The 24,068-nt window shown below is 43.6% G+C and overlaps 1 protein-coding gene across 1 annotated transcript in view; it reads left to right on the forward strand.

Moving 5' to 3' along the window:
- Nucleotides 1-24,068, forward strand: part of LOC148526619 (myosin-7) — a 39,871-nt gene that overhangs the window by 4,672 nt on the left and 11,131 nt on the right. Inside the window, exons 4-22 of the mRNA XM_088469994.1 lie at nt 5,744-5,900; nt 6,866-6,893; nt 6,995-7,103; nt 7,571-7,663; nt 9,515-9,578; nt 10,557-10,655; nt 10,794-10,897; nt 13,223-13,361; nt 15,437-15,555; nt 15,692-15,841; nt 16,412-16,582; nt 16,762-17,071; nt 20,409-20,479; nt 21,052-21,139; nt 21,440-21,557; nt 22,108-22,231; nt 22,321-22,457; nt 22,726-22,981; nt 23,823-24,065. Coding sequence (XP_088326120.1) covers nt 5,744-5,900; nt 6,866-6,893; nt 6,995-7,103; nt 7,571-7,663; nt 9,515-9,578; nt 10,557-10,655; nt 10,794-10,897; nt 13,223-13,361; nt 15,437-15,555; nt 15,692-15,841; nt 16,412-16,582; nt 16,762-17,071; nt 20,409-20,479; nt 21,052-21,139; nt 21,440-21,557; nt 22,108-22,231; nt 22,321-22,457; nt 22,726-22,981; nt 23,823-24,065 — 2,580 coding nt within the window. The remainder of the gene's footprint in view (nt 1-5,743; nt 5,901-6,865; nt 6,894-6,994; nt 7,104-7,570; nt 7,664-9,514; nt 9,579-10,556; nt 10,656-10,793; nt 10,898-13,222; nt 13,362-15,436; nt 15,556-15,691; nt 15,842-16,411; nt 16,583-16,761; nt 17,072-20,408; nt 20,480-21,051; nt 21,140-21,439; nt 21,558-22,107; nt 22,232-22,320; nt 22,458-22,725; nt 22,982-23,822; nt 24,066-24,068) is intronic.

Below are 24,068 nucleotides of genomic sequence, written 5' to 3' on the forward strand. Positions count from 1 at the left end.
CTTGCCCCGTTTTGGAGCCGGGCAGGGGGGGTGGCTAGGCAAGGGGGGTGGTGGTGGCTGGGGAATGCCTGCCATTTGTGGGCGGCCCTACTGAAATCACTCGTGATGTCAGTACGTGGACTTCCTGCTCTATTAGAGCAGGAAGTCCACTGGGGCTTGCGGCCACGTGACCCTACCACAAGGGTCTCGTCGCAAGCCCGATGGTCGAGATGGTCTCGGCCATCGCGACCATCACCTGGCCGCTCGCATAAGCTGTGGGTGGTCACCCACAGCTATGCGACCGGCCAGGAGGCCGCACCATTTTCAGCTAGGACAGCCCTGATTCAGAGCGAGCGCTCTGGTCAGAGTGTCCGGCTCTGAATCAGGCCCTGTGTGTGTTATCTGGCTAATCAGAAGAAAAGGAATCACAATACACTTGTAATAAGGAGGCAGATACTGTAACATTAATCATTCTCTTATGGGGAAATACTATTTTATTAATACTTAATACTTGTTTCTTTGGTGATATTCAGAGCATTTCATCAGGACTGGTAGACAGCATTATAATGATTATATTTGAGAAAGTCATTAAAAGTATGAAACTTTTACTTTGAGAGAAAGTTTTCAAAGGAATTGGGGCCTGATTCAGACCCGCTCGCAAGCGCATAGCGTGCGTAAGCCCCGGATCGAGTGCAAAAAGCACTTGCTCTGGCGCTTGCATCCAAAAGGGGTGGCTGTCGATGTTGATCAACAGCTCGCCCTGTTTGGAAGGCGGGGTGGGGGGGTGCCATTTGTGGGCGGCCCTACTGACATCACTGACGTCAGTAGGTGGACTTCCTGCTCTATTAGAGCAGGAAGTCCACTGGGGCTTGCGGCAACGAGATCCTACCGCAAGGGTCTCGTCGCAAGCCCGATGGTCGCGATGGTCTTGACCATCGCGACCATCACCTGGCCGCTCGCATAAGCTGTGGGTGGTAACCCACAGCTATGCGAGCGGCCAAGAGGCCGCACTAAAGGAAAAACCGCCCACCCTGATTCAGAGTGAGCGCTCGCTTTTTTGCGAGCGCCTCTGAATCAGGGCCTGTGTCTCTTTAGTGTGCCATGACAGAGGTCATAGGGGGTCATTCAGACCCGCTCGCAAGGGAAGGTCGCTTGCAAGCGGGTCGATGTTGGGCGAATGCGCATGCGCACGACGAAGGGAGCTCCGTCGTGCGCATGCGCGAGACCTGGCGAGCGACGAGAAATACGTCGCTCGGGGTCTTGCACCAAAGGGGGCGTGCTGTCGATGGTGAGTGACAGCACGCCCCCTTTGGTGGGCGTGCCGGGGGCGTGGCTGCCAGACGGAGGCGTTCCCATGGGAACGCCTACCGTCTGAGTCCGGCCCCACTGACATCAGTAATGATGTCAGTGGGAGTGATTTTGGCTCTGATAGAGCCAAAATCACTCCAGGGCTTGCGGAAGCGAGACCCTACCGCAGGGTCTCGTCGCAAGCCCGATGGTCGCGATGGTCTTTGACCATCGCGACCATCATCATGGACGCTCGCATAAGCTGTGGGTGGTAACCCACAGCTATGCGAGCGTCCAAAAGGCCGCTCCACATTTAAATAGGATGGCCCTGATTCAGAGCGAGCGCTCTGGTCAGAGCGTTCAGCTCTGAATCAGGCCCATAGTCTACACTGGGAGCCAAAACTAGCTGGTGTGACTTGATCCAGGGCTATTTCTAGGATTTGGCTAATATGTTGTACAACCCGATTAGGAGAGGAGAATGTAGAAATTGGAGAGAGAATTTGCTGCAGAGAAATGGAAAGTTGTTGAAAATTAGTAGAACTGAGGACCTTATACAGAGCCGCTCGCAAAATGCGAGTGCTCGCTCTGAATGAGGACGACCGCTTCTCTGTAAAGAGCTGGCCTCCTGGCCGTTCGCTAAGCTGTGGGTGACCACCCACAGCTTTAGCGAGTGGCCAGGTTGATTGACCATCGGGCCTTGCGACGAGACTCTTGTGGTAGGGTCTCGTCTGCCGCAAGCCCCAGTGAGCTTTCGGCTCTAATAGAGCCGGAAGCTCACCACTGACATCACGAGTGATGTCAGTGGGGCCGCACCCAAACGGCAGGCGTTCCTTCAGGAACGCCTCCGGTTGGCCAGCCACCCCCCCACCCCGCCTACAAAACGGTGCGAGCTGTCGATCACCATCGACAGCCGCCCCTTTTGTAGTGAGCCCCTGAGCAAGAGAATTTTTCTCTCGCTCTGGGGCTTTTGCATGCGCAGTGCGGCCGCTGCGCGTGCGCAGGGCCTCAACATCGACCCGCTTGTGAGCGCTCAGCACTTGCGAGCGGGTCTGAATGAGGCCCTGAGTTTTATACAGGTAGGAGAAGGAATTGTAGAGTTTGAAAAAGAGGGACTAAAGTGTTAGAGGAGAGCTTGCAGGTGATGTAGTGAGAGAGGGTATAGACTGGTAATGAAATCAGACAGTGAACAAAGGGCCTGGTTCAGAGGTGGACGCCGCGCCGATATCTGCGCAGTTGAACGATGTTTGCTACTGCGCATACTCGAAAAGCCTGAGAAAGCCATACTGTACACATGTGATTCTAACGATAGCGGTCGCAGTTGCATACAGGATCGGTATCATTAGAAAAGGCCACTGCAAATCATGGGCATATGTTGGAGGTGAATGGGAGGTGACCGCCCATTCACCTCCCAGATACGTGAACACAAAAAGAGGACGTCTTATGGGAGAGTCATGGGTGTGTAAATACATGCAGCTGCGCTCTCTTTCACAGTGCTGCAGCCAGAAAGGCCATTTATTGAGAGATTTAAGATGGTTACACTGTGTGACCCATAGGCTGACCGAGGGATTGTTGGTGTGACCGATGGTGTGTCGAGCGGATTTGCACTGTGGTAATGGAAGTAGGCATCTCAGAGTGTACGCAATCTGTGGCACGTTATTACAGAAGGTGAATGCTGACACTGGCATTTGCATATTTCCGCTATTGTGAATCTGTAAGAAATCGTAGTTGTGCATAAATTGCATCTATCTCTGCATCAGGCCAAAAGTCTACATTATTCAATATCAAGGCAGAAGCCATGAGTAGGAGTCAGTCCGCTGAGCGAGGCCAAGAGAGGAGGTTATATCTTGGAGAGTAGTTTTTAGACTGGGCCTGATTCAGAGATATATGATATTCCAATCTCCATGCAGATGAGTTATTATAGGTTGTCTGCAAATGCGCCTGAGTCTCACTGTGTATGCGTCAAGGTATATTACTGTAGTCGCGCACAGAGACTTATCATTTGCAAAGTGATTGACAGTCAGGGGCCATTTGGGGTAAGTAAAGGGAAGTGGCAGCAAAAAACACAGATGTGTCCCGTCCGTTTCCGGGGATTGTCATTGCCTGCGTCTGCGATCCCATACACAGATCAAGTGGTTCCAATGTCTCAGTTCAGGAGGCCATTCTGCACGACAATAGAGCCATAGATCAGATGGACGATTATCGAATGATCTGCGACGGCGGCTGCGTATTTGTACACAGGTGCATGGATTTGTGATGCCACCAGTGGGCTTCTCAATAATATTCCGATGTCTGAGACATTTGCATATTTTCACACATCCACTGCGTACGAGATCGCAGCTGCATTTGCATTAGTGTACATATCTGAATCAGGCCCACTGCCCCTTTCTACCAGACTGCTGCCTCACAGTGGATTATGTACAGCAGATTCACAAGGAGAAAAACAAATTGCCTGAGGTTGAGAACAGTGGTAAGCAGGAGCTTGTGAACTGGCGGCACTACAATGTGGTATCATTTAACTGGAGGGTACTGTGGCATAATGTGAACTGGGGCACTGTGTGGCAAAATGGGGAGAGATTGCAATGAAGGCCTGATTCATACCCGTTCCGCAAGCACTGCGAGTGCTGCAGTGTGTAATTCACTCATGTGACGTATATGCTGACGCTGCGTCTTAATTATGCACACCCCTGAAACGGCATTCAGACACACAGACATGCCTGCGTTTGCACCTCCACACCCCCGTTACGATCGACCACCCTGTCACCACTCACAAACGGCATGACCTGTCACTCATTCTAGCGGAGCGTCTATGTATAGGGTGTGAACGCTTCCCAATCGCATGGACTAGTTAACGCACGCGCACTGCGTCTTGTACGCATGCGCAGATTGCAAACATCGGCAGGCTGCATGCGAACAAAAAAAGGTAGTGCAAAGCGTTGTCAGATGTCTGAATTTTAATTACATAAAAAATTATAAAAAAACTTAATATAAATGATTACATAGCAATTACATCAACATAAAACATATTTCGATAAAATTAAATTATTTTCACTTATAACACAATATCAATCACGATTGGTATATGTCTGCAGAGAATAAACAGAAAAAGATCTTTGGGCACTATATTGCCAGATAATTGTGTCTTGATAGACAATAATGCAGTTATTATTCTGTATCCAATTGTGTGAATAAAATGTATCCACAGCGTTTTTTCTTTCTTGTTGGAATTAACACATCTTAAGTTTCATAGGATACTTCATATAAGAGGATATTAGTGCAGTCTGCCGGTTTAAAGTATCCTGTTTTTCCACAGTGCTGCACTCAACCGGCAGACTGCACTAATGTTCGGTTATTTCCAACAACATCAGATACATCATTGGTGAACAAATTCACTTTTTGATACAAAGAATCCTATATTGGATACTAAAACATTCACCATATGAGAGTCTGCACTACTGATTGGAGATTTTCAGCACTTACAGCTTGTTACATATCCTCTTATATGTCTATCAAGACACAATTATCTGGCAATATAGTGCCCAAAGATCTTTTTCTTTTTATTCTCTGCTGACATATACCAATCGTGATTGATATTGTGTTATAAGTGAAAATAATTTCATTTTATCAAAATATATGTTTTATGTTGACGTAATTGCTATGTAATCATTTATATTAAGTTTATTTATTATTTTTAATGTAATTAAAATTCAGACATCTGACAGCGCTTTGAACTATTTTTTTTGTTTATTCTATTTTGGTGGGTGGATATATCTCCCACAATTGTTTCTTTAGCAGCAGTTAGAATTAGTCTGTTTTACCTAACATACCTGGGAGGTGTAGCACCAGATTTTTTTAGGTGTGAGCGAACGCAGACTAGCGAACGGGTCTGAATCAGGTCCTGAGGCCAATAAATTTCCAGTTATGCCTCTGCTTCCAGGTGTGGAGGTGTGAGTGGAGTCCATGGTGTGACAGCCTGCGGATGAGGCAGTGCCTCATTGTATGAGCCATATTTAAAATATTGTCTGACGTTTTAGGTTGTTTGGGAGGTAGAGGTCATGGATGTCACCCAATGATAATGCATCCCACAATTCTTTTTGGATGAAGAATAAACTTTAACTGTTTTCCCATTTTGCCTGTTAATGTGAGTGCAGTAGGAGCTTGAATTAAGTAGTTAAAGAGTTTTAAGGTGGAAAAATAATTACTGGGACATGAGTGTGACAGTTCCATGCACTTTATTCACATGGATGTCTCAATGCCACGTACTTTATTCACATGATTATTACAGTGCACATGAATCTGTGATATGTACTTTATCCACGTGTATATCACAGTGTTATGTACTTTATTCATATACATCTAATATTGCCATGTATTTTATTTACACAAATCTAACCATGCCATATCGTTTATTCTTCCACATCATCTTACCCACAATATATACCATTGTGAGCTTCAGGTATGTTACTCTCTCTCCTCCCAGACATATTCAGGTCTATTCTGTGTGACCGTGAACCCCTACAAGTGGCTTCCTGTGTACAATGCAGAGGTTGTGGCTGCTTATCGTGGGAAGAAGAGGAGTGAAGCTCCACCTCACATCTTCTCCATCTCTGACAATGCCTACCAGTACATGCTGACAGGTCAGGTCTCTGCTGGCCATGCTCTCTACAGTACATAATGTTGTGACAGACAGTAATGGGCAACTTGTTATTTATTATTAAAAGGCTGCATATGCGTTCCTCTAACCTGACAATGGGGCACAAAGTGGAGAAAAGGACCAAAACTGTTGTTGTCATAGCAACCATTATCTTTTACAAATAGCCTTTTGAACAACTGCAGGACTAATTAAAACGGCCCTGATATTGCAGCTGTCATCTCATGAAATTCTTCAGCAAATGGCATAATATCAGTCGTCTATAAATATGTTTTGACGTATTCACAATTAAATAGCTCTGCACAAATATAAAGTATAATTCATTAACAATCTTATTGCAAGGCCAAGTGTTATGTTCAAACCAGCCACACTACACTTTTGCCACGATAAGAGTCTCCATTACGTAGAAGGTAGCCACTTATTGTTCCAATGTATTAAGCCTGGGAAGTCTTCCGATGGAAGAATATGTACGTTACACATACAAGAGTTGATTATTACACAGGACAAAATTACTATTACTACAATTTTTCCATCCAAGAATCTGTAGAGTAGAGCAGAGAATGCTTGTGGACCGGGACTCAAGCTTTGGGTGGCTGTATAAAATAGTTTCCTTTCAGTTTTGAAATTTATTAATGCAGTGGTCCTCAAACTCGGTCTTCAGGACCCCACACAGGTCACGTTTTCCAGGTCGCCCAGCAGGTGCACAGGTGTATTCATTACTCACAGACACATTTTAAAACATCCACAGGTGGAGCTAATTATATCCCATTGCGATTCTGTGGGGAGACCTGGAAAACATGCACTGTTTGGTGCCCTGAGGACCGAGTTTGAGAACCTGTGTATTAATGTATTGTTTAATGTTAAGGCCTACAATATGTATTGTATCCCGGCACTCCTCTTGTCTTGACTACGTTACAATTATAGATATTCTGTTCATTCCTTTTTTTTCAGATCGGGAGAATCAGTCAATCCTTATCACGTATGTGATTTTAACCGATTGCTTTCCACATCCTACTGTATGTCTGAGTATCTTTGTCTATGGACATAATTCTTTGTTCCTTCTTATATTCATGTGTTTAGAGGAGAATCTGGTGCTGGGAAGACTGTAAACACCAAACGTGTTATCCAGTACTTTGCAGTCATTGCTGCGATTGGAGACCGGAAAAAAGACACTGGTCCCACAGGCAAGGTGAGATATGAACAACACATGTTATTGTATTGTCCTGGCCATGGGGGAGATGGGACTTTTCTTATATACGTATACATATCAGTGGCATTAGGTGGACTATTTCTACAATACAAATTATTTGTGAATAAAATTTACATGTAGACACCATAAAGATGAAATGAATTATAATAGGCTTACTGTTGAACCAGGCTCACCTTCCCCCGACCTATTTTGTTGTAATAGGGAGCTAATTATGACGGTTTGACTTTCATTAACTGTGAAATGTTACATGTAAGAGGCCGTACTCACGCTGATCTAATGAGGACATTGCAGGCACCAGCAAACCTTCTAAACCAAAGGGATATTTGTATTTAATACAACGCACACCTGGAATCGGCTTTGCAAAGTGGCGTACAGTAAATTTAGCCCCACATGTTTTACAAACCCATCATCATTTCACCAATCTTTTTCCTTTTCCTAACCCTTAGGGAACTCTGGAGGATCAAATCATTCAGGCTAACCCTGCCTTGGAGGCTTTTGGTAATGCCAAAACCCTGCGAAATGATAACTCCTCAAGATTTGTAAGTTATTAACTTCTCTTATTTTCATTATGGTCACTACACTTTGAACTGTTCTCCTGACTTCAGTCAAATTGAAATTTTGTAAACAAAAGGTTGTTTTCCTACAGATATACGACAGTATAAAAAATACAATATATTTATATACACTCAGTGGATACTTTATTTGGTACACCTGCTTGTTAATGCAAATATATAATCAGCTGGTCATGTGGAAGAAACCCAATGTGTAAAAACATGGTAAAGAAGTTCAGTTAATGTTCAGATCAAACACCAGATGAAGAAATGAGATCTAAGTGGCTTTGACCATGAAATGTTTGTTGGTGCCAGACGGTGGAGGGTTTGAGTCAGGGCAGTAGCAGGGAGCAAGGGCGGCCTGGCAAGGACCGCCTGACGTCTCCCCAATGCATGTGACATCATATCATTGAACAGCACCATGGGAGAAGTAAGATCGGTGCCAGGCGCTTCCTATCCGGGCAACACTGAAAACTGCAAACGGGTACCGTTGGTGCAGTGACTATGCTGCGCCCTCGGACTTGTTCACTGGGTGGCCCTGGTTTAAGTATTCTAGAGACTATGGATAATTCAAGAACAGAGCATATTATACTAGGAGGAAGTGGTCCTGCTGGAGGGTCTGCTCTTGTTAGTGTTTGGGGAGGGACCAGAATCCAGGATGCAGATGTGTTATGTTTAATGACTTGTCTTATTTATCATTATTTGTTTTACAAAGGTGAAAAAGTTGATTTAAAAAAATAAAAAATACTGGCCAGAGTAGTAACAATTATTTACTCTTGCTTTGACAGTATCCGGATAGAAAATCAACAATGTAAAGGTTGACAGTCAATCGGTCGACACCAGATGGTCGACGTGCAATAGGTTGAAAGGGACAAAAGGTAGACAGATACAAAAGGTCGACAGACAAAAGGTCGATAGTGCAGAAAGTTGACAGGCTTAGGTTTAGGCACTAGGAGGAGGGTTAGGTTAGGGTTAGGCACTAGGGTGAGGGTTAGGGTTAGGCACTAGAGTAGGGGTGGGGAACCTTTTTTCTGCTGAGAGCCATTTTGATATATACAACATTATTTGTGGGCCGGGTGCAGGCCACGCCTCCTCCATGTGACATCATACAGGGGTGGGGTCACAATTGCCGGTGATTACAGCAATGCCCAGAGCATCCTGAGGATGCCCCAGGAGCTGTAAGGGATTAGGGTTAAATTACAAAAAATTGTATCTACCATTTTTGTGTCGACCATTTATGTGTCGACTATTTGAACATGTCGAACTTTTAACCCTGTCGACCTTCTGCACTGTCAACCTTTTGTCAGTTGACCTTTTCTACCTGCCGACTTCTTGTCCCTGTAAACCTATCGCATGTTGACCATGTTGTCAACCTATTCACTGTCGACCTTTAAATTGTCGATCTTTCATACCACATCTGCTTTGATTGCCAGTCTCTGTCTTTGTGGTCAAGGCAAGAGACATGCAATGAAATATAATTATCTAGTCACTAATTTGCTTTTTCCAGTGGTTAATGCCATCGTGAAATGGCATTAAGGTAGTACAATTAGTTTGATTATGACAGATACTTATTATATGGGCCAAAGTGAAAACATACATTTGCTTCCTTTAATAAATAGGCCCCCCTAATTATGAGCACTTTGGCTATTACAAACCATTAGCATACTATCTGAGGCAGGATGTTTTAGATATACAACGTGATCAGTACATACTTTCATAAACATGATAATTATAAAATATACATAGATGTTGTCTCTGGTCAGTGTTGTACTTTACATAATGTCATACCTGTCTCTTTTCTCCCTCTTTCTATCCTTCTTCTCTTCTTTTCCGTGCCAGGGTAAATTCATCCGAATCCATTTTGGAGCAACTGGGAAGCTGGCATCTGCTGACATAGAGACCTGTAAGAATGATAAGTCATCCATCTCCCTGTCCCTGAGTACTCAGTGCGTGCAACAATACTTGCAGGTTCTGCGGCAGGTCAGACCTGCTGTAATTGTGCATGAGGGGCCGATGTTACTCAATGTTACCGATGTATACTCAGGACTGCAAGGTATTACGGATGTGAGATAACGTTAGTGGGCGTCTCTATGCTGGCAGTGCGACGGCTTTGGGATTGCAGTCATTAGCATATTTTCACAGCAGACCTCCGTGCGATTACAGAGCTGCCATCGCAATAGCGATCCATGCTGAATCAGGGCCATAGACATCTATTGTTTGCTGGCTTTATATCTGGACCGGTGGAAGCTTCCAGCAACTTTATTTTTGTAGTTTAATTAATAAATAACAGAACATTTTAGCTGCAAATCTCAAATATATTATTTTTATTTGAACTGATGGTTTAGCTATAATAGTGCTTATTGCAATTACTGTGCAACAATATGAAGGTTCTTGCAAGTAGTGACTCATGCAATTATTTTGGTTATTGCCAGAACATCAAATTCCTACACGTACCATGTACATTGTTTCCGTCACCCATCCATTTGTTGCTAATCTCGTGTTTTCCTATCCTACTGTTCTCTTTTATTCAATCTTGACTGTCTGGGGGCGATTCAATTGTTTTAGTTATTTCTTTTGGGCGTCCAATGGAGCAATTCAATTGTTACTCCGTTCAGGCGTGAATATGAATAGTCGCGGCCACACACAGCCTCCCTGGGTGGCTAGCAGAAATGGGCGATAAGTCAGCTGTTTGGGCACCAAAGCAGGACTTTAGACAGGGTTAGCTGCTAAACACCCGTGCTTTTGAACACACACTTGTGGCACTGGTGTCCAAATGGAGCAACAATCAAATTGTTTTGTTGGGTGCCAAAAAAACATATGAATCGTCCCCTCTGACTTTCATTCTTCAGTTACCTGTTTTCAAGCACTGTATTTTCTTCAGATCTCCTAGAGAAATCTCGCTGCATCTTCCAACTGAAGTCAGAGAGGGATTATCACATCTTCTATCAGATCTTGTCCAATAAAAAGCCAGAGCTTCTAGGTAAGTGTCACTCCTGTCAGACATCTTCCTGTGGGGAAGTACATATGAATTTTATATACGTTAAGTCATGTTCCCTACTTCCTCTGTCCTTATTCTTACCATATATAAGGCTTAGCATATTTTTTCTATTATACACAGATATGATGCTGGTCACCAATAACCCTTATGACTATGCATACATCTCTCAAGGAGAAACCACTGTGGCCTCTATTGATGATGCAGAAGAGCTGTTGGCTACTGATGTAAGTACCATAAACACTAGTTTCCTCGGATCACTCAACGGTTTCCTTGGATCACACAGCATGTAAACCACAAGTATAATTTCTCTCCTTTCCCCAGGTAATGTGCCAGTCTCTGTTACAAAGAGCAAGATTAGGGATCTTATTTTATTTTTTATTTTTATTCATGGTAAATCAGTGATATTACTCTGTGGACATTTACTTTCCCCTGGCAGTGTGGATTATATGCTTGTTAGATTGATTAAATCTACTCGTAGTAGATTTATAGACCTTGCCTTTGTCTATCCCTTATGCAGATAATCATCGGCCTGGTAGCATGATATGCTAAATATTTGCTACCGTAGACTCTATAAGAAATATTTGTTGCGAACCATTATCAATGAAATTCTAATTAGTCCACACTTATGTCCATGATGTTGCAGTACTAAAGCATCCACTTTTTTCATCCTCAAGTTGATTCCCACAGTGTACCCAATAGCAATATGTGCTATTTACAAAAAACGGTGCATTGACAATCTTGTTCAGAACTGTAGGGATCTGTGCACTAAGCCTTGGAGAGAGATAAAGTGGACATAGTTAAAGTACCAACCAATCAGCTCCTATCATTTTTCAAACACTGCCTGTAGAGCGACAGTTACGAGCTGATTGGTTGGTACTTTATCTCCATCCACTTTATCTCTCTCCAAGGCATAGTACATAGACCCCTTAGCTGGTAAATGTGATGACACCTAAAACACTAATGCAGGCAAAGAAATGTCAGTGTGAGAAAACAGACAATACAGGTACACGATGAGGGTGAGTGTAGGTTTTCTAGGATGAGGGAAGGCAGAAGTGTCGGTTTAGGTTGGGTTCATCGGGTGCATGGACTGGCAGTGAGCAGATATTCTTTGTGATGTTTCTTAAAACAATCAATGTTGTTCCCTTTACAAATTGTGTAGGGTACAACATTTAGGAGCCAGGGGCGTATCTATAATGGGTGCAGGGTGTGTGGGGCACATGGGCACACCCTGCACCCATATAGTCTTATACTTACCTGTCTGTAGTCTCCAGAGTGCTGGGCCAGCGCTGCAGAGCAGCAAAAATCACTGGGAAAATGGCGGCGGACATTTTCCCGGTGACTCGCGCATGTGTAGTACTGCTGTCCTCGGGAAACCGGCGCGGGCACCATTTTCCCGGAGACACGTCCATGCGTGGTAGATTCTGGCACTAAGTCACAATCTACTGCACCGCAGCACCGCCATAGGCCCGTATTCAATTAGAGGCGAAAAGTCGGAAAAGTTTCGCCTGTCCGACTTTCCACCTCATTCGCCTGTTTCAGAGGCGAAATCTTTCCGTGTGCATCCCCGCTTTTCGCCTAATACAGTTCCAAAACAGGTGAAAACGGAAAGCGGCAAATGCGGAAAGTACTGAATAGATTGTGGGAATCAGTCTGTACCCCAAAATAAGATTTGGAAATCAGTACAGATGTGTACTATTATCCCTAATAAAGGTACTTTGTGTCATTAATTTGTGTTAAAAGCTTTATATCTGCTTATTTCTAAAAGTACTGGAAAATGGTAGAAAACAGTAATGTTTGGTGAAAATAAATAGTCCTGTCAAATTTGGGGTACTTGAAAATGGGTGCTAGCATATTTTTGTGTCTCTAAAGTTATCTTTTAAAAAATGTGAAAAACCACTCGCATACATGCACCTGCAATCCCCAAAACACTTGGCCCCTCCTTACAGCACCCCAAGAAGTATATTTCGTAAATATTTATAGTTGTCCCCCTACATTTTACTTTTTTGCCCCAAAAATTACACGTCTTTTTTTGGTGTGTTCTGAGGTAATTTTTTTTTTAATTTTTGGCTGATTTGTCCTTTGGGGTGTGTCCCAAGGGTTCTGAGTCATTCATCAAGTTTGCACCCCAAAATAAAAATGTTGCACTTTTTATCACCTGCTATTCATTGGAGATACTTTTCCGCTTATTACATTGTATTGAGTTTCTGCTTAGGCGAAATCATCCTGGAATTTAATATGGAGATACTTTGAAAACAGGCGGAAAGTCCAAATCGGCGAAAACTTTTCTCCAAACGGCACTTTTCACCTCCAGACCTGAGTCTGCACACGGGCCGCCTCCTCTCTTAAAACGCCCCTGTTAGGAGCTGTTTGAGAAGACTCATATCCCCATGTTAGTTCTGCAGTTTGAGTTGTGATACCTTTCAATGTACATTACTATGCAGCTAGTATGAACACTAAACCATATATTAACTCATTTATAACAGAAATAGTACATAGAATAATCTATAACATGTCATTACACAAATCCTCTGCTGCTAATTCCTCCTTAGAATGCCTTTGATGTGCTGGGATTCTCTCAGGATGAGAAAAACTCCATTTACAAGCTGACTGGAGCCATTATGCACTTTGGAAACATGAAATTCAAACAGAAGCAGCGAGAAGAGCAGGCAGAACCAGACGGGACTGAGGGTATTCGTGCTAGTGTTATATTCATGCAAATCTGCGTACTGTAGGCACATGTACAGTCTGATGCACAGAACGATTTTATGTATTCTACGCTATGGAAACTGATGTCAATTCAACTCAGCATCAACCCCACTGTATATTAATCAGCTCCCTGCTTCCTGCCTGCCTATAACAGGGCGTAACTAGGGTGGTGTGACAAGTGCCATGGCACAGGGCACCGCAGGGCAGGGGGCGCTGATTGGGCCTGTCAATTTTCCTGTCTATTATCATTCGCACTTGCAGCTTCCTCTTATTTTATCCCCAGCATCTCCTGGCCTCCCCTATCTTTTCCCTGGCCCTTCCCCATGAGGCCATGGCCCTTTTTCAGGTGCACTATCTTATGTCCCTATTTGAAAAATAGGGGGGCACCAATGCTCTCTCTGGCACAGGGCACCAAAAAATCTAGTTACAGCTGTGGTCAATAATATGTTATATTTCACACACCCCAAGTTATTATAGTCCTCTGTGTTAGTACATAGTTGCCTACCTTTCAGTAGCTCTTCCCGGGAGAAGCCCGGGTAAGAGAAGAAGCAGGGGGGTGATGGGGGCGGGGCCTGATGATTCGCGTAATTAAGCCCCGCCCCATGTTAAAATTGCCGCGATTGGTTAGAATTTACATAGGGGGCGGGGCCAAACAACGTGATTCATGTAGAATCACATCTTAAGCCCCGCACCCTACACGGACAGCTGCGATCGCCGCCAGAATTCTCCTCATTCTGCCCACTTCACTAGGAATTGGGCAGAATGCGGGAGAAATGCCTACCCTTCCGGTGGTGCAGGGGGTTACCCGAAAAATCGAGAGCCTCCCGCGAAAACCGGGAGGGTAGGCATGTATGTGTTAGTATAGTATACTGTACCAGAGAGAGCTAAGTCTAAGGGGGGGAATTCAATTAGCCTCTGTAATTTACTGCAGGTTAATTGATCCCCTGGGGCTATTCAATTAGCTTTGAAGGTTGCCTGTAAGATCAGATCAGACCCGAAAAGAAATCCACAAAAAATTGGCTGTTAACGGGTGCTAAGAAACTGTTAATGCATAGTTCCGTGAACTTATCACTTATCTTATGTGTTAACGCCCATTAACCTATAGAAGAGAAGAACAGCGGAGGGCGCACTAGTGAGTATATATACAGAATTTTAATAACACCAAGTGTAGCTCACTTACATCAACAGAAGTAACAGCAGGTAACGTTGATGGATGCCGGGGGTCCGTTCCGGCACTTCCATATAGTGAAACGGTCCGTCTCCCGTCACTGGACACACATCCGTGCCTGCACCAAAAATAGTCACACCGGACCACAGTCTCGGGTACTGGAAAGACAGCGTCTGACGTCACCACGTCTACGTCCCAGAGGCCACGCACGTTAACCTATGTTAACACACGTTAACACATTAATTTAACGGGTGTTAATAGGGTCTTGGGTGAAAAAGGAGCTCTGATTGAATAGCCCTGGTCGTTGAAGCCAGAGGCTACCACCCTTTTTCACATCCGTTAAATGAACGGGTCTAATTAAATTCCCCCTAAGACAACAAAACGATTGATTTAATGGTGCTGTATAATGTTATGTATAATTATAAATAGAAATAAAGTATCTTCTACTCACCTCTAGAAAACCTCTGTGGAGTCTACAATAAAAATATGAACCCAATATAAAAAAAGGCATCACTTATTTATAAATAAATATACACATATATACAGAATTTAGAATACATAATATAAGTTTTCCTTATATATGGTAATTAAATTATTTTTTATTACTATCTGACTCAAGTTAGTTTTTTTTAAATCATCAGTTAGGCTACTGAAAAGTCAAATTTGTTACTATGAGGGTTAGAGCTAATCTTTGTCATTATAATTCTATACAGGAATACATATATTGCAATAAAACTTATAACTACATCTAATCTGTAGGTAAGTCAGAATCTCCTGTCACATAGCACAGCCTTTTCTAAATATATTTACTGTGTCAGATATCTAACCATTGCTGTGTAGTATGTATATTTGAAGAATTTGCTGTGATAAACACTGTGTCTGTTTCCAGAGGCTGACAAAGCTGCCTACCTTATGGGCCTGAACTCTGCTGACCTCCTGAAGGGTCTGTGTCACCCCCGGGTCAAAGTGGGGAATGAGTATGTCACCAAGGGACAGAATGTCCAACAGGTCAGTTATATCTGCCACCAGATGACACCTGTGTGACTAAGAGAACATACTGAAACAAAACTCATTTCATACACTAAAATACACTGTATTACATCATGTCAATTACAATGCTCTAAATGTCTGATCTTTCTTCCAGGTCTACTATGCCATAGGTGCCCTGGCCAAGTCAGTGTATGAGAAGATGTTCATGTGGATGGTAGTGAGAATTAACACCACCCTAGAGACCAAGCAGCCCAGGCAATATTTCATTGGAGTTCTGGACATTGCAGGATTTGAAATCTTTGATGTAAGTACAGTAACTGGGGCACTGACAAGGAAGCTATATCAGTCAATTGTTCCAACGGGGAATAAGGTAGAAGACAAAGAAAGGAGAATGTAAGCAGCTGCCGGGTTCTAATAAAATAACCGGGTACTGGATGTTTATACCAATGGGAGATTGGGAAAGTCAGATACAAAAATTTTAGTCTAATATAAGGAATAGTTCAGGGTAAGCCTTTTTGTGGAAGTTGCTCAAGCTGAGGTTCTCAAGCAAACCATCTGAAAGTGCTGAAGGATCTACTGTTCACATGGACTGCCGTATAATCCTCAGGTCATTCTGAAACACTAGAAAATCATACATGCCTGTTACCTGCAGCTCATGCTACCTATTGTCCTGGTGCTTTGATCACTTCTGGAATGAGCGGTGAGCAAATTCTGACAAAGTGGTCATCTGAAGGAGCTCTCATTGAGGAGGTAGTATTGGTTACTTGGTCTAGTGGCAGAATGACTCTTCCTTTGTAGGTTTAATTATCGCTCCTTCTTCTCCAGTATACATGCCTTTTCCTAGTACTCTTATTTTCCATGTGTTTCTTTCCAGTTTAACAGCTTTGAGCAGCTCTGCATTAACTTCACCAACGAGAAGTTACAGCAGTTCTTCAATCACCACATGTTTGTGCTGGAGCAGGAGGAATACAAGAAGGAGGGCATTGAGTGGGAGTTCATAGACTTTGGCATGGACCTGCAGGCCTGTATAGATCTCATAGAGAAGGTGAGGGGTTCTCCTTCACACTCAAAGTTCTAATCTATTTAAATTTTCTTCCACACTAATCTTTATCTGTTTAACAATTTTAACTAAGGTATTCTGGGCACTCTTTTACTCCTGAAGCATTTGTATATTAATAACATATCCCTAATTTAGACAACAAAGTTCTTATTCTTTCTCCACAGCCCATGGGTATCATGTCCATCCTGGAAGAGGAGTGCATGTTTCCCAAAGCCACGGACATGACCTTTAAAGCAAAATTGTACGATAATCATCTGGGCAAGTCCAATAACTTTCAGAAACCCAGGAATATCAAGGGGAAGCCTGAGGCTCACTTTGCCCTGATGCACTACGCTGGTACAGTGGACTATAACATCATGGGCTGGCTGGTGAAGAACAAGGATCCACTGAACGAGACTGTGGTGGGGCTCTACCAGAAGTCATCTATGAAGCTGCTGGCTCTTCTTTTTGCCAACTATGCCAGTGCTGATACAGGTACAGAAGGGTTAAAGTGTTATGGGTTTACCCCTGGCATAAGGCTCTGAAACATACTGTATATATAATAAGTGAGAAAGTGTGTCTGTCTGTCTATCTGTTTGTTTGTCCTTTATGCATGGCCAGAGTTTTGGTCCTAGCTTCACCAAATTTGGCAGGGTGGTGTAGTATGACCAGGATTAGGTTTTTGCCTAGGTTTGAAATTCACCAGGGCCACACACCGTCACACAATCACTAAAAATGGGGCCAGGGCTGGCTCCAGTGGATATTGGCAGTCTGCCAAAAACCTGTGAAAAAGCTATAAAAGTATAATTTTAGCCTCAGTCTGAGTAAATTTGATGGATCATGCAAGTCCATATTAAATCCAGAGCCATTGTGTTTTCATGCAAGGGCTTAACTGTAACCTTGTGGGTCACATAGCAAGATCTTAACCCCCCCCAGAGGTTAAAAACACATACATTTGCCCCCACACAGGGCCCATTCTGGTTATGCCACACAGTAGTACCCCTCATACGCATTATGCCATATAGTAGTAGTGCCCCTTTTACATAATACCACACAGTAATGCCCCTTACGCTACACAGTAATGCCCCTTACACAGTCTGCCCCCCCAGCAACTCACCTCGATATGTCCCTCCAGCAGCCTCTTGCCTCCCCATGTGTGCCAAATGCAGCCAGCAGTTGTGGATTTGGGGAACGGCCGCCAGCTAATCATAGCTGGTGCACCAGCAGGCAGAAACAGACATGGATAGACAGCACCGGCGCAATTTTAATCTTTCACCGGGCGCGAGCAAATCGGAGCTCGCGGACCTGCAGCCAATCAGGAACTGCTGCTTGGCTGTCAGTCTGCGAGCTCTGATTGCCCCGCAACCAGCAACGCTGTCTCTCCATGACTGCCTGCCAGTGCCCCGACTGTAATCAGCTGGGGGACCGGCACCAAATCAACATTGCAGACACCTGTGCCCCCCACGACGGCCCTGACTGGATGAGCCCACCTTGTGTGCGTGACTGGGTGCAGGAGGAGCAGCGGGCCACAGAGGCAGCTTGGAAACCATAGGTGCCGCACCCCTAGCACCCATGGTAGTTACACCACTGTTTGAAAGCATGTTAGCAAACAGTGGGATCCTTTTCAGGCTCAATGGAATGGTGTTATAGGCGAGGACAATGTAAACAAATAAAGGCTGCAGGTGTACTTCAGGGTCTTCGACCCTGAAGTACACCTGCTCAGAGCTCAGGATGGGTGCAGGATAAGCCCATTTGGATCTGAATACAACAATAGTAAGCAATAGCAGGAAAGACAACTTCATTTATAAAAAAATGTGCTTACCTATTTCCTGGATTCTATTCCTGATTAATCAAGATCAGGCCAAGCAAAGTAGACACACTGTATAAAATCTTTGTATACACCATACAATGGTGCGACTCAACAATGCAGTGTAATGATACATCACAAGTGCAGTACACACTGCATGATCCAGCTTGCGATCGGGGCGTATCTATAATTGGTGCAGGGTGTGCGGTACACATGGGGAGCCCACACTACACACCCTGCACCCATACTTTCTAATACTTACCTCTCCAAAGTCCCACATAAGCTGGAGAGGCGCTACACAAAACGCTGGGAAAATGACTGCCTCGCATGTATCTACACTGCACCAATCATTACATCGTCCCATCTGACGTGCAGGACAGCAGATGGGACGATTCGATGAATGCTTGTCGGAAACGACGGATCAGGAGTACACACAATACGATGTGTACAGTATATCATTCTGATCCATGTCAGAACAATATATGGTCTGATAAATCATACAGTGTGTACCCAGCTTAACTTAGGAGAGTTCTGCAAACCTAATAACAGATAACCCATATGAATTGTCAGCAGCAATAACAAAAGGCATGGGCTTTTTTAAGTTTTGTTTTTACATCACTGACTTGTAATTGCATGTTAGCACACTGCATACCCATTATTAATATATCCACTTACTAGCTATTTACTAGCATAGATACAAAGAAATGTGCATAGACCCACAGCACATAGACATCTAACTTTACAGGCTGTATTTGAAAAATGACAGGAGCTAATTGGTTGGTACTTTGGACCTCATTCAGAGGCGGTCGGAGCGGCCGCACGGTCGTAAGGGAAAAGGGGCCGGATATGCAAATGATTCCCTCGCAAGTTGCGTCCCTACGTTCGGATCGGTAGCTGGCCGACCAAGGGGAGGAAGCGGCCGGAAGACAATAAAAAACGCCCCCTTCTCGTACACATTACACGTCATCTCCGGGCATATAAGGATTAATCGAGACCATCGATAACCATCGGAACTGGTCGTAGAGCTTAAGGTTGACCATACCCTCTCTTAAGCTCTACGATCATGTCAGTGTAAAAACCTCCCATGTCATATGTGCCATGACGCTACTTTGTTAATTATGCACTCCCATAAACCGTATGCACTCCCATAAAACACTGTTCACATAATTAGGCACGCCTGCGTTCGGATCTCCACTCCCCCGTTTTCAAGCACCTTCCCCTGTTACCACCCACAAACGCCTCAATCTGTCACTCAAACTACCGACCTGGCTGTGGTCAAGGAGAGAGAAATTTCTGATCATAGCGGCTAGTTTGCGCACGTGCATTGCAAACTTTACGCATGCGCAGTATAGCGAACATCGGTGGCGTACGACCGTGTGGCCGCTTCGACCGACTCTGAATGAGGTCCATTATCTCTCACAAAGGCTTAGTATGAATGCCGGCACCAGAATCCTGGCACTAGTCAGAATACCGGCTCCGGCATCCTGCCGATAAGTAGTGAGGTTAGGGGAGGGTTACTGTTAGGGCTTTGGGTTAGGCACTAGGGGGAGGGTTAGGGTTAGGCACTAGGGGGTGGTAAGGTTTAGACTGTGGGGGGAGGGGAGTTCGGTTTGCGGGGCGGAGAGTTAGGTTTAGGCAGCGGGGGTAGAGTTAGGATACTTAGCAACAGATGTCCGTATCCTACCCCCTGTCGGGATGCCAGCTTCGTGATTCTGACCGCCGGGATCCAAGTGCTGCCATCCTGTACCCAACTCGTGTCAACTCGTATTTAACATATGGAGGGTCAGGGAACCCCTTGGTATGACTACCCCTATATGATAGATTGTTGGAGTTATTTACAAACATGCAATAGTGTAAACAGTAGTAAATCAATACATAATGTATAAGAAGAAAGAATGCACACTTTATTAACTTTAGGTATTATATAACACTGTACATGGCACTGTGTCATTTGCTAGTTTCTTATGTTTACACCCAGTCACTCTTTTGTTGATGAGTTGCTTCTCCCTTACATGTACTATTTAGAACAAGCTGGTAAGGGAAAGGGCAGTAAAAAGAAAGGTTCATCCTTCCAGACAGTGTCAGCGCTACATCGGGTAAGCGATTTTATCTATTTTCTGTTATTTACCCTCTATGGCATAAAACATGGCAGGTATCCAAGTTGTCTCAAGTCGGTTTATCCTTTTACGAGACTGTAAAACGAGATCTAAAACTTGTTTTGCCTTCCAGTCTATGCAATTAACATTGGCATATACTATTGAGAGTAAAATGTAATATACAGTATACAGTATATATATATATATATATTTATATATATATATATATGATGCAGAATACAACACCCCTTTTTTTCTTATTAACCCCATAGAGGTGCACAATTAATTTAGTGATGTTTGGATACTGTAATATGTGATGATTTGCACAGCCGAACATTGGGGCAATTAAATAGAATTTTCCCCTTAAGATTAAGTGTAATTATACCTTATGATTGGTTACTATTCCCAGGGGCACATCCTTAGAACTAGAGATTGTTGCTAGAAATTATAGCAATTGGCAATTCTATAATCTCTCTTACTTAATACTGACTCTCCCCTTCCATTTTGCTGCTGACAACACTATTTCACCAACTGCCTCCTTACACAGGCTCTGATTTTTCTCCCCTCACCAGGAGAATCTCAACAAGCTGATGACCAATCTCCGCTGTACTCATCCTCATTTTGTCCGTTGTATCATCCCCAATGAAACAAAGTCCCCAGGTAAATGGGCCAGATGCTCACACGATCCTTTAAACTTATGTTCATGTCACAGTCTAGAATCTAGACCATACCCATTCATTTAGACATTGAGGAATTTTCAAAGTAACTGGTCTGATATCTATTTGTTATCTTTTCATTTTAATCAGGAAACTACTACTGTGGATACAAATGTTGTATTTTTTATGTAACAGAATATTAAGTAAAAATAATATATGGATCAGTTATGTATCCTCTAGGTTACAAATCTCTATTCTAAAATGAAATAAACTAAGAAGATGTGTATGTACTCCCTCATGCCAGGTATGATGGATAACCGCTTGGTGATGCACCAGCTCCGCTGTAACGGTGTGCTGGAAGGTATCCGAATCTGCAGGAAGGGATTCCCCAACCGTATCCTGTACGGGGATTTCAGGCAGCGGTATGTCTCTAATACCAGCGATTTTCAAAGACATGATAATAATATTAGTATTAAAATAATCCTTAATGTGCCAAGGATAAGTTACTAATGTAACAGGGTACCAACAAACAATAATGTATTCTTGTTTGGCATCATCTTATTTAAATTAAGACACAGGAGCATCATGTATCTTTATTTAAATAAGATGATGCAAGAAGAAGACATTGTTTATTGGTCACCTGCTACATTAGGACCTTATCCATGACATAGTAAGGATAACTTTAATTCATTGGTCAGGTGACTGTTGCATCTGGGAGAGAGAGAGGCATGGGGGCTGGGGGTGGAGTGAGGGGATTATTCTAAAGCTTGGCAGCCATTTTCAGGACATGATAATAATAAAATTATCCTTACTGTGCCAAGGATAAGCTACTAATGTAGCAGGTGAACAAATAACCAATAATGTCTTCTGGTTTACCATCTTCTTACTTAAACGGAGACACAGGATCATTAGTGCATAGCGACATAATATAATTTGCATTTATTACTGCTTTTATTATTTCTTGTCACTTAGTTATCGTATCCTGAACCCGGCAGCTATCCCAGAGGGACAGTTCATAGACAGTAGGAAGGGGGCAGAGAAGCTACTAGCCTCACTAGAAATTGATCATACTCAATACAAGTTTGGACACACCAAGGTAACCCAATCACCCCTATGATAAAACAAGAAACGGGATTTTAAAAAAAATTGACAGTTGCTTATGAAATTATCTTTTTTATGTTGCAGGTTTTCTTTAAGGCAGGCTTACTGGGCCAGCTAGAGGAAATGCGAGATGAGCAACTATCCAGGATAATCACCCGTATACAAGCCCAATCCAGAGGTGTCCTATCCAGAATAGAATTTAAGAAAATTATGGACCGCAGGTAGCCCGCTTGGTTTTTTTTGTAAAGTCTACCTAACTTCATAGTAATGCCTATGTATCTTGTAAACATACAATACATCAGACATGTAGTTACCCTCTGCATAATAGTTTATATACAAGAATTTCTGATATTACTAATAATTACTATTTAGATCAATACCATAATTAACCATTTTTAAGATCTGTCCCATAAAATATTAATGCAAAAGTATCAATGACATTACTTTAAACAACACTCTTTGTAAAATATGATTTTAATGTTTGTCTAGAGATGCCCTCTTGGTGATCCAGTGGAACATCAGAGCTTTCATGGGTGTCAAAAACTGGCCATGGATGAAGCTTTACTTCAAGATCAAGCCCCTGCTCAAGAGTGCAGAGACAGAGAAAGAGATGCAGGTCATGAAGGAAGAGTTCCAGAGGCTGAAGGAAGCCCTGGAGAAGTCTGAGACTCGACGCAAAGAGCTAGAGGAGAAGATGGTCTCCTTACTACAGGAGAAGAATGATCTGCAACTTCAAGTGCAAGCTGTGAGTGCTCAGTGTAATATTCAAAACTTCTTTAATATAGTGTGGGAAAGTGTGTTAGAACATAGGGCAGGGGTTCTCAACTACGGTTCTCAAGGCACACTAACAGTCCAGGTTTTGAGGATAGCCATACTGGAGCACAGGTGACTTAATTAGTACCTCAGTTATTTTGATTTAACCATCTGTGCTCAAGCCTGGATATCACCAAAACCAGGACTGTTAGTGTGCCTTGAGGACCGAGCTTAGGAATCACTGACATAGGGCCTCATTCAGACCCGCTCGCAAGTGCTATGCACTCGCAAGCGAGTCGATGTTGAAGCACTGCGCACGTGTGCGCAAGCCCCGGAGAGAGTGAGAAATTCACATGTTGATCGACAGCTCGCCCCGTTTTGTAGGCGGGGAGGGGGGGGTGGCTGGACAAATGGAGGCGTTCCTGAAGGCGTTCCTCTATTAGAGCCGGAAGCTCACTGGGACTTGCGGCAGACAAGACCCTACCGCAAGGGTCTCGTCGCAAGCCCCGATGGTCGCGACCATTGTGACCAGCACCTGGCCACTAGCTAAAGCTGTGGGTGGTCACCCACAGCTTAGCGAGCGGCCAGGAGGCCGGATTTTTAAAAACAAAGCACCCACCCTGATTCAGAGCAAGCACTCGCTTTTTGCGAGCGGCTCTGAATCAGGCCCATAATCTCTTTGCAGATAAAACTTTACATTTTTCATTAGTGGAACATTTTACTTTTACATAGTCATGCTGTGCATAGCTTTGCCCTACAACCAGATGCAAAACCTTAATCATCTTGATGGATGGTAATAAATAAAATATATTGAATGCCATAAATGAATTCAGGAACAAGATAACTTGAATGATGCTGAGGAGAGGTGTGAGCAGCTTATCAAGAACAAGATCCAGCTGGAAGCCAAGCTAAAAGAGCAGACAGAAAGGCTGGAAGATGAGGAGGAGATGAATACAGAGCTGACAGCTAAGAAGCGGAAGCTGGAGGATGAATGTTCTGAGCTCAAGAAGGATATTGATGACCTTGAGCTGACCTTGGCCAAAGTAGAAAAGGAGAAGCATGCCACAGAGAATAAGGTG

Source organism: Taudactylus pleione, unplaced genomic scaffold (assembly GCF_031769625.1).
Source record: "Taudactylus pleione unplaced genomic scaffold, aTauple2 ptg000095l, whole genome shotgun sequence".
In the NCBI taxonomy this organism is placed as follows: domain Eukaryota; kingdom Metazoa; phylum Chordata; class Amphibia; order Anura; family Myobatrachidae; genus Taudactylus; species Taudactylus pleione.